This window comes from Apteryx rowi, unplaced genomic scaffold, assembly GCF_003343035.1.
Source record: "Apteryx rowi isolate R43461 unplaced genomic scaffold, aptRow1 scaffold_194, whole genome shotgun sequence".
Classification (NCBI taxonomy): Eukaryota; Metazoa; Chordata; class Aves; order Apterygiformes; family Apterygidae; genus Apteryx; species Apteryx rowi.
In genome coordinates, this window is record NW_020448241.1 from 1341393 (window position 1) to 1352773 (window position 11381).

General features: G+C 34.3%; 1 protein-coding gene across 3 annotated transcripts in view; it reads left to right on the plus strand.

Annotated features, from left to right (window-relative positions):
* Positions 1-10790, plus strand: part of RPS6KA3 (ribosomal protein S6 kinase A3) — a 68467-nt gene extending 57677 nt beyond the window's left edge. For all 3 annotated transcript variants that reach the window (XM_026062840.1, XM_026062838.1, XM_026062839.1), the window contains 5 exons: positions 1497-1658; positions 1850-1926; positions 3061-3178; positions 5493-5633; positions 6782-10790. In XM_026062840.1, coding sequence (XP_025918625.1) covers positions 1497-1658; positions 1850-1926; positions 3061-3178; positions 5493-5633; positions 6782-6904 — 621 coding nt within the window. In that variant the 3' untranslated portion in view covers positions 6905-10790. The remainder of the gene's footprint in view (positions 1-1496; positions 1659-1849; positions 1927-3060; positions 3179-5492; positions 5634-6781) is intronic.
* Positions 10791-11381: the final 591 nt, after the last annotated feature.

The following is an 11381-nucleotide window of genomic DNA, read 5'->3' on the forward strand; positions in this document are numbered from 1 at the left end:
TGAAAGTGATTTTTCTTCTGCTTCATGTTTGTTATTACTTAGAAAGAAAGGATTCTAATCTATCTAAACACCAAAGAACAAGGGCTACCAGGAGCCAGTTCTTCCATGTGTTATCTGACACTTCAAACCAGGATGTTCCTCTTAACATCTACTGTTCTAACTCTAGCCCTGTTAAGATAGTTTTGTAGCTTTCAGCTCACAAGGTGCTCATTTCCAAGACTTTTAAGTATCTATTTTGTTAAATCTTGTACTTGCAAAGTATTTGCATAGTGGAAAAAGCCTCTACTAAGTAGACTTACTCTATTAAGTGGATTTGCAAACTGCAGACCCAGCTGCAGTCTTTTATTTCTAGGTCTCATCRTGCTTCTTGTTTTCTAGAACACAAAGTTTTTGGGAAGAGTGCATGTATCTTCTAATTCTGTTCATAACTTACTCTGGGGAGATTTGGGGTATCTTCTTGTTCTAATGTGATTACATTCTTGAAACACTTCACCACAGTCTTTTCCAAGAGTAAATGAATCTTCCATTTAAATTTAATCATGAAAATCTGCATTTAGTAGTAATCAAATTATATAGGACAGTCAGGAAGATAAAGGTCTTCATAGTAGGTCTGTTTAAATCTCCGATAGAGGTAGTTTAAATCCATTATACTGTGTGCAGAGATATATAGCTTTTTCTTTACAGAGAACAAAGTCTTCTCCTGAGACTTTTGGGATAATTTGTCTTGTTCGGAAAGTGTAGTAGGTCATCTGATTTCAAAAAGTGTCATTACACACACCAGGTTTTATTAAGGTTCATTATTACATATCTTCAAATAAGACTAAGTTCATTCTCCCAGAACTCTAGCAACTTCTGTGTTTTTTCTCAAGCATTTTGCAACTCAAACCCCTACAAAACAGCCATTTGGGAACTAGTACCAACTTTTATGAAATGCTATTCCATTAGACGAATATATCATTGATATTTTATTATTTTTTGGCAGAGCTGTATTAAAATTCCTCCTTAGCCAGGCTTGAAATGTTTGCATTGAGATCAGTTTAGATTATCTGAATGAATGGAAGGGAATACAGAAAGCTACTCCTGCAGTAACTGGAGTGTGGTTACATGGCACAGGGGCATATCAGCACCTACGGACATCCATAACTCCAGAAGACATTGCTAGCCAAAGATTCTGATCTAAAGAGCCTTCTAGTTAGGCATGTTAAAAATAAAAAATTCATATATATATGTATACACACACACCCCAATAGGAACAAGGCATCTTGAAAAATTTTTTGTACAAATAAATACTCTTTTTTATAATTCGAGTTTCCACATTAGAATTATGGTACTCTGGGTAGCACTGAGTATTAGAGTACTGCAGTTGAGATTAGAAACTGGAAATTGATTGCTGATGGGAATTTGACACTAAGTAGCAGAATAGATACTTATAATAGAAAGCCCTTTCCTATGTTTAGCTTATCATATTTAGTGGTTTGTTTTGTTTTGTTTTTTAGGTTGTTCACAGAGATCTGAAACCTAGCAATATTCTTTATGTTGATGAATCTGGTAATCCAGAATCAATTCGAATTTGTGATTTTGGCTTTGCGAAACAACTGCGAGCAGAAAATGGTCTTCTGATGACTCCATGTTATACAGCAAATTTTGTCGCACCAGAGGTAAATACCAGGCTAACTTACATGCCTTGATTTATTTTGATTTTTTTTTTTACTTGTTAGATGTTTGTCTCGTTCTTGTACAAAGAGTGCAATCACTTTAGAAACAATAAATGTTTGAGATATCACTATTTTTATGGCATAATCAAAGCATCCCTAAGCATTTTTTGCAGAAAAGTATTTGTCTCCTTCAGGTTTTAAAGAGGCAAGGTTATGATGCTGCATGTGACATATGGAGCCTTGGTGTTCTACTTTATACCATGCTTACTGGGTAAGAATATTTTTCACATATTTTTATTTGCTTTAGAATAGCAAACCTGTGTAAACAAAAAGAATAATAATTGTAGGTCCGCTGTTGAAGATGTTTCCATCGAGGCATTAATTAATCTTGTATTTGACTGGCTTCAGTGGGAGTGAGAGTTGCATGTGCTTTGGCTTTAGTAGAATCCAAGTTTGCAGAGACTGATGCAAAGAATTTTTAGCTGCTCATRTCTCATTTTAGGAGTCTAGTTTCTGCTTCATAATGATTTAGGAGTAAGAATTGTTTCATGTGAAAAGTAGCTGATTAAGCAGCAACATGTATGTTGAGGGAAATATATATGTAGCATGTTTCAAAGCATGATAGTATGCAAGTCAGCCATTGGATAGCTTGGAATAATGCAGTTAGGATATAATACATGCAATAGAAATACATTTATTATATGCAACAGAATGATTTTTACAAAAGATGATGATTAAAAAGTTGAACAATAGTTCCTCAAGTTCAAAAATAGTTGTTATTGCACCTGGCCAATAGATTATCTTTAGGCTGGATTATTCTCATTGTAACTTATTTAAAATGCTAAAATGTCCCTGATGATGTTAACTCTTAGTCAAAGTCAGCAAACACATTTGTTTTAAAAATATATATATAATTCTCATTTTTGATTGAGGCTGTTTCATTAGCAGCAAGAGTGCTTATAGTGAAGCAAGTAAAATTGCTGCACCTTGCTTCCTCTAGGATCAAATCAGCACATATTGTTCTTCAGATCGGTTATAAAGTCTTCACATTTCATTTTATAACAGCTTGTTTTATTATTTCACTAAGATAAAATGCTTAAGGATTTCTTTTTGTAATTCAGAACCACCAGTAAACTGGATATAGAAAAAAAAAAATCTGTTTTTTTAGAACCAATATATGGGGAATACAGTAAGAACAGATCTTTAGTCATTATCTGTCATGCATTTTCACCTCCTAGGAATAATTTCTTTTAACAGCTAATTTGACTACAGCTAGTGGCATGTAAATATCTGTCTGTGTGTTACCTATAATTATGCTGAACATGCTGAATATTGTGATCAAGTTTATAATAACAATTGAGGTCCAGATTATGGAAGTTAACATTGAAATTGTTTGGTTAATTAGCTACACTCCTTTTGCGAATGGTCCTGATGATACCCCAGAGGAGATTTTGGCCCGAATAGGTAGTGGAAAGTTCTCTCTCAGCGGTGGTTATTGGAATACAGTTTCAGAGACAGCTAAGGCAAGTGTATTTATTTTGTTCTTTGGGGGATGAGAAATGGATTTCAATGTAACACGTTGCTTCTGTTGCATATATGATATCTTACATGATTTGGTAAATTTTGCCCGTTGTTATTTTAAAATACTGAGCTGATCCTTTTTATACGTAAAAGATCATTTCCTAATTATGATCCCTTCATGTTTCAACAGTCAGTCACTAGGAAGTCAGTAGGAAGAAAAACGTGTTCCTTTATACCATAGTTGTTAACAAGTATATTTGTAGTTCTGTAGACATTTAGTGTATTTTTTCAGTATTCCCACACACACACACGCACAAAATCATCCTGAGAAATGCTGTAATAAAACTTCATTTGAAAGCATGACGTTTGAAATCATCCAGAAAATCTAAATCAATAGAATGATAATATTATGCAAAATACCCTATTCCTCACTGATTCAAGCTAGGAAAAATAAAAAAATATATTCAGACTTTAATTGGGGTCAGTTCTTCAGAACTACCCAAGACAGTTTGTTTCATGGACTTTCATTAGGATTTGAGCAGTTTATTCTTTTAAGTACTTTAAGAACTCTTGGTCTTTAAGGGTGTCATATCTACTTAAAAAATAAAAAGCACTGAAGTGATTATATTTTCCTCTTACTACCCTTGCACAAAGTAAAAATTTAGCCAACTTTTTTTAAGTACATTTTATACAGCAAATGAACCCTGAACTTAAGTATGTAATGATAGCCTTTATGGCCCTTCTGTGCAGCTACAGTAAGGTGCTAATGTTTGCAGAGAACTTATTTACACGTTTTGCCCTGTCTTGATGATGAATTTGTGCTGTGCTTTCTACTGTTCTGTTAGATCAGCCATTTTTCCACAATTCATGTCATTCATTTGAATGACAAATCAACCTGTTATACAAACATGTTTACACTAACCCTGTAGCATCAGCTATTTCTTCCCTCAAAATCATTCTGTTCAGTTGTACTGGGGAGTTTGGAATGAATTAAAACTCCATCAGTTGTGAAAAAATCTTGTTACCTTCCTTTTTAATAATATCTTTGTTTAGATTCTTGATTTGAATTACAAAACAAAGAACATCTTGTATGAAAATGTAACTGACACTGCTAATGTAAATTAAATTATCTTAAATCTAATTGCAATCCACAGTGGCTATCTAATGTAGAAATGCTATTTATGCTTTGCCCTTTCTGATAGACTGACATCTAAAACCACCTAAAAAATACTATGCTGCCATGTAAATTCATCTTTTTGATATCTTGTGTTGTATACAGTTCTCACCACTGTATTTCAAAAAAGATAGAATTTAAAAAGGGTGTGGTGTATCAAAAGGAAATGAAATCATGATCAGAAGTTTATAGTCCCCTCCAYAGGAAGAGAGTAAACAGAATAGGATGTTTCAGCTGAAAAGACTTGAGTGACAGATGAGAGAGATCATTTCACTAATGATACTGAGAAGACAAGAACAAAACAGTAATTCCTTCTTTCTCATATGATGACTGTATTAAGGGAATCAAGGATCCTTCAGTTAATATCTTCTGCAGAAGATATAAACCAAACAAAATAAARTAGCTTTTCATGCAATACACTATTTAATTGTGAAATAAGTGCAAAAGGTGTTTGGGAAGGGGGAAAAAGTATCACAGCAAAATGAGGGTTCATTCATGGCTAAAAGGAGTACTAAAATTCAGCGTCTAACTTGTGCAATCCTTGAAAGATTGTTAGAAACTCGGAAGACATGCTAGGGAAAGGATCATCTCTATTTTCTCAGTTGTTCTTTTTTCGATGCTCCTTTCCTAAATATCTGCTATTTACCATTGCCTTCCCCCGTCCCCAATATAGCAGGGTCTCTAGTCCARCCCAGTATGCTTATTCTTATGCTTGCTTGTGTATTTTGCATCCCTTAACTAGATACTTTTCCTGTTTTGTGACCTAATTTCCAGTAGGTCACATAATAGATATAGTATTGGCATTGCTGGGCAGCTTTTCATCTGTTTCAAACTGACATTTTATGCATATATATATGTGTGTGTGTGTGCACGTATATATTACACATGCACATATGCATGTTAATGTGTATTATATGTTACATATATATAATGTAATATATGCACATGTGTTTTTATATACATGCACGTTTATGTGTATTATATATTAAATTATATATACATAATGTTACATTTTATATGTATGCACACGCATATATATTATCTATATTATACTATTAAAATCTTCAGTTTTAATCAGTTTTAAAGCTGATCTTAACAAAGCTTAAGGGTTTTTTATTATTTGAGCTGTCTCTTTATGACAGGACCTTGTTTCAAAAATGCTTCATGTTGACCCACATCAAAGATTGACTGCAGCCCAAGTACTTAGCCACACCTGGATAGTTCACTGTGACCAGTTGCCTCAATACCAGCTGAACAGGCAGGATGCTCCCCATTTGGTGAAGGTAAGTAGATTTATTTCTTCAGCTTGCTGTTTAGCTAAAATTAGTGTAAACAAATGTACAGAAAAACGGTTTCTGTAGGATGCGTTTCCTCTAAGTACTATTTAAGTTATGACTGGGAGTTGCATTAAGCCATGAAGTGAACTTGTAATATGTAATAGCATTTCATGTGAACCCATTTGTGGGGAATACATCTACTACATTTGAAAAAGACTTTAATTTTCTTAGGTTTGAAAGTTACTGGACATACCTACACTGGGAAGCTTGATTTCCTAAGAAACCAGGATAAAATAAAACATTCTTCTGACAGTGGAAGTGTTGTCAGATGACTATAGGGGAGGAGGAACTGTAGCTTAGCTATTTTTACAATTTTAGTGACAGGTTAATTAGATGTCAGTGACTAAATAAAAATAGAATACTTCATGATCACAGTATAAGCTAAAAAGAAATAGAAGAGGCAATATTAATTAATGTGGTATTGTACTGTTCTGCACTCTGTGGTCTGAAACACAGTCTGGTTTTGACCCCAACACATTCTTTCACTTTGAGCCAGCACAGAAATCAAAAATAGTTGGATTCTTCTCCTTTCTTGCCTAAAAAGGCTTCTCGAGAGTGTAATTAAGCTCTCTGAGTCAGCTATTACAAATTTCTAGCGTCCAAAAGCACAAGAAGGAAGAGGAACAAGTTCTGATTCTACAGCTTACAACTTTCTAAGTTTTTCTTTTTTTTTTTTACACTTAAGAAATGTTTATATAGATGAATAATGTGGGCAATTCTTGAATATTTTGTTGAAAACTGAAATGGGTATATAAATTATAAAAAGAGACAGTCCACTAATGGGATTTCATTCCACARTTATTTCACAAAGCATGGGGAAATAATTTTGCAATATATCTTACACCTTTTGTTTTTGTTTTTTTAATCATGGTAAAACTGCTTTAGATCTGAAAACTATTGATTATACTTTAAAACATTCACATATAACACTGCAGTTATTTGAGTAATGCAGTGGTATGTTTGTGTTCTGTAGATGCAAATAGACTGGAAGTTAAAACTTGTTCAGTATCTCTGTCATTTAATGTTGTGTGATCTCTAGTATGTATGTCCATTACAGTGTATTCTTGTTTTCTCCTCTGGCATTCTTACATCAGGGTGCAATGGCAGCAACCTACTCTGCTTTGAATCGTAATCAGTCACCGGTTCTGGAGCCAGTTGGCCGTTCTACTCTTGCTCAGAGGAGAGGTATAAAAAAAATTACCTCAACAGCCCTGTGAAGTGACCTCAACCAGATATTTGGTACCATGGTATAAGATGATAGCACAAATCATGGCGACAGGTAGCGCATATCTGACAGATACCTGCAAGCACACTCTGTCCCAGTTGGTACCTATAATGCTGCTGCTCCTGCTGCTGCTACTGCTTTCATCTATTCTCGCTTTAAACTGTTGATGGCAAGTTACTGATCTTACTGGAGCTTCAGATGGAGTGATGAGTGGAAACACAATGAAAACTATCATGTTCACGATCGAATAAACCAGAAGAATTACGAGCACCACCTCTGTCAAAAATACACTGAATAAAGCACTCTGCACCACATAGCATTATTTTTATAAGGAATATTTTTTGTCCCCTAAGATATTCTTTGTTACAGGTAGAGATGGACAGTTTATGTTAAGCACTTAGCTTAAACGATCTGTTTATATTAGCACTATATACTTTGTGCCATCCAACATTTTGTATGTTTTTGTAAACAGTTCATAAGCAGTACATTTCTGTGCTGTTTTCTTTAATGTATACATGCCTTGTTTTACTTAGATTTTATTAATCATTTTGACAACTAAGTCTGATTAAACAGTTCACCTGGATTAATCAGTATTGTTGGACAGCTCTAAAAGAAGCCTGACTGTTAAACAGCTATTGAATGTAATACTATGAATATGTATTTCTCCTTGCCTGTGTCTTTTCTACATTTCCATGTTTTTGAATTTGCATGTCATGTTAAGAAAATCAGAATACTGTTTGAAGTATTCAAAATTTAAGCAGTGGGTCTCTCACCGTACTATATATACAATAGATAATATAACCCAGAGGAAAAATAATTCACTCCATATCTCACTGTCTTTTGTCCCCCCTCTCTTCCCTTTTATTCTCTCCCATCTAATCTCTGGACTCAGGAATCATTGCTAAATACTTTCTGATAGAGGACATTTCTGTATTGTTTATTCTTATAATCCATTGTTAATATTTTATCTCTCTTCTGACTTTTATTATAAGCTGCAAAGGATTTGTTCAGTGAATGTTGGCATTATAGAAGAAAGGCAGTGTTGAAGATAAAGCAAAATGTAATGTCCACTAATAAGCAGAAGCTTGAAAAAAGTAGGTTTAAACTACACTCATTGTAGTTGCAAAAGTGATTAAGCTAATGTTCAGTCAGTTATTGTCTGAGACTTGTAATTAATAACCAAAGCAAAATGAGGGAAGAATCATCCAGGTCCATCTGGGGTGGACAACTATCATTATAACTGAATATGAAAATAGTATTGTCAAGGTCAGGTTAAAACGAAACTGTTCAGAGTCAGTGTTCTTGCTTTTCCCTAGATAGAAGCAAGCTTGTAATGAGAGTGAAAGACTCATAGTTTAAATACTGGTACAAGCCTTTAACAATCCTGGCCTTTAATAATGCTGGCCTCTTGGTGTCTTAAGTAGTTAAAGCCATGTGTCTAGCCTTGAAGGATCAATTGCCCAAATGAGAAGATGTATTGGAGTGTGTTTGAATTTAGTGAGTATCCCATTTCACCAAAATAATATGCTACATCAACTCAGTCCAGATAAGAAAATGGCCATTATAGGAATTCCAGCTTTAATACATATGGATCTGGCTGAATAGCTCTTTGTGAACAATAACATTTAAAAAGCAAAAGATAGGCCCAAGTCAGCATTTTGTAGAAGGTATTTTCTTGATTAGTGATATTAAGTTTCTCTTATAGTGATTAATTTTCTAGTTTCCCTGAAATCATAAGAGGTTTGTTGAAAGGGAGAATCATTTTTATGACACCACCGACTTCCTCTACATGAATGAGAACCTTCCTTCTGTGGCAAGATCTTCTGAGTTCCTTGGGGAAACTTCCTTTGTTAAGCTTGCAAGGGAACCAATTTTATTGCCCTTCTTGATTTAATCCTTCATAATTTGCTCTGATGCTGATCTCCTTAATTTGGCAAAGCTAGCTGCTAGACTTGCCAAATCAAGTTCCAGTACTTCATCAGATCCTGATGATGGAGACTTGCTTTTACATATACAGTCTTTATACCTTACTTGTTATTGTAAAGGAATCACTTTTATGACAAGGATTCTTAAATTAGCATAATCTCAGAAATGTGAACACACAACTGTTCAGAGCGATTAGTGGTTTTTTTCCCCCCTTACTTGGTGCTCTAGCATTAAAGAAGATCCCTTTAGCTGTACTGATGCATCTATCCTTTCTTCAAGAAACATCTTTAATTGGAGGCAGAAAAAAAACATGTATTTTCTTTTCTTTTTTTTTTCCCCCTTTGATAATGACTGCAGTTCCAGTGGGATTTAGTAAAACTTTCTTGCCTTTTGGAAAAAAGTATCTTCAGCTCTGTAAGTGATTGCAAGTCAGATTGATCAAAATCAAGAAACCATACCTTTTGGAGCTGCTTTTAAATGTGTTTATCTGAAGGTTGTCATATCAAATCAGCAAATAAGATTTAAGACTGGTACTGTTGAAATAAAGGGATGGCAGTACTCGCAAGTACATTCATAATGGCATTTTGGATCAGGAAGGAATTTCTCCCACATTCTAAGGCCATATTTATAGGTACTTGGCACAGAACAGACTAAAAGGAGGAAGTATTTTTAAGTTATTTTCTAAACCAAGGCATAAAGGGTGGATCTATGCAGGTAGTATGTTTTACAGGCTAGACTTAGTAGGTTTATATACCTTACCTCCCCTCTTGGATCTATGTTCACAACTTTCACATCTATTTTTGTCATGTATTTGTAGCTGCAGTTGTTGTTAAGAAGCTATAAAGAAATCCACATAATGCTGCTTTGGTGAATCCCAGCACCTTTGTATTAGACTGAGAATATATGACCCACTGTGTAAATTTTCGTTGCTGGACTACATCTTGGTCTGCAAAGCATAGCAAATGACTCTAGGATACAGAGTCATGGAGGAGAAAAAAAAAGAACTGCAGATACAGGTGAATTTTCTGTATAGACCATGGTTTATTTTTCAGTCTAAAATTACCAGTTACTGTGTTTAACAGCATGAGAGAGCAGTGGGAGAGAGTAGTAACAATACTCATTAAATGACATCTGTATCCTGTAAGGACAAAGTTCTTTATTCATATCACTGTAATACTGAACAAAACTTGGAAGGAATTTTTCAAGAGAAGTATTTAAAACTTTTTTTTTTTTTTTTTTTAGACAGCCAAGGGCATAAGAAAAGAGATGTATGAGTCTGGGTGTTTTCTCTGTGTGTTTTGCTTTTATAATGTAGTGTACCAACTAAAGCTCTGCTTTTCTATTATTGTAAAGAAAGGATTCAAGGTATGCTGGTCCTTGGTAAGCAGCAATGGTTAACAGATGAATTTTCACATATGAAAATGATGTAAATGATTAGCTTTATCTTGATACTCTTGACCTAATCAAAGGGAAGTTGTACTTATGAGGGATGTAATTATTTTGCGACCTAGTTGGGGGGGAAGTCTACTTAAAAACATTTTTAAAAAATGACAAAATCACAGATAAAATATTTTTCTACAATTCTATACAATCATACTTTATACTAGTTTTCTCAGCATGGCATGTAAGTGAGTCTTAAGGTACTGTTCCAGGAAATCAGTGTTGTACCTTATTCTAGACCATTACGATGGCATCTGTTAGATGCTTGGCACTGCTGTCATAGAATTGAAATGCTAGTAAAAAATTGTACTGAATACTTTAAATGATTGTTTTATTCAGAGTCTGATCTAGGGAATGTTCCAATCATGTTATTAATGTGTAATTAGAACTGTTCCAGATGTAACTATGAACAGTTCTGGAAAGGTATCATTGCTTGTACCCCTGTCTAATGGCAGGTTTTGTAGTCTTCAAAAGAAATTGAAATTTCTACAATGAATAAACTTTCAAACATATTAAGTGTGTTTTGTTTGATAATCACTTGTTCTGCCCAGTTATAAAAGTTGTTTGTTCATAACTAATACTGAGTTATATTTGCAGCATACCACCAAGTGTGCATTTCCAACCAGAAACAATTTTTAATAAGCATGTGTTTGTCAGTTAAAATACATTACTACATTACTGCATATTTGATCAGGTTGATCTTTATTACTAAGATCAGTAGGGAGCTGAAGGAAAAACACTTGTACTCAATAGACACTATAAACCCAATATATTTGAATCAGCAAGATCAAGTAAATGCAAGAATGTTGCACTTTAATATCACATAAAGACTCCAGTCTGCTGTGAAGTACAACTTACACTTAATGCTACTAAAATAGTACTTAAAATACCCCAAAAATTCATAGTCCGCATTGCTCTAGTCGTTGAAGATGGCAAATTTCATGGGTGGCTATCAGCTCTTACTGATGCTTAATGAACTTTTAAACACTTAGAAAATGAGACTATATGCATATGAACTCCATAAACAAAAAATGAGTCCAGGCTCATACCCTCATACTACAGCAGCTCGCAGGACTGCAGTCTTGGAAGGGTAACCCCTTTTT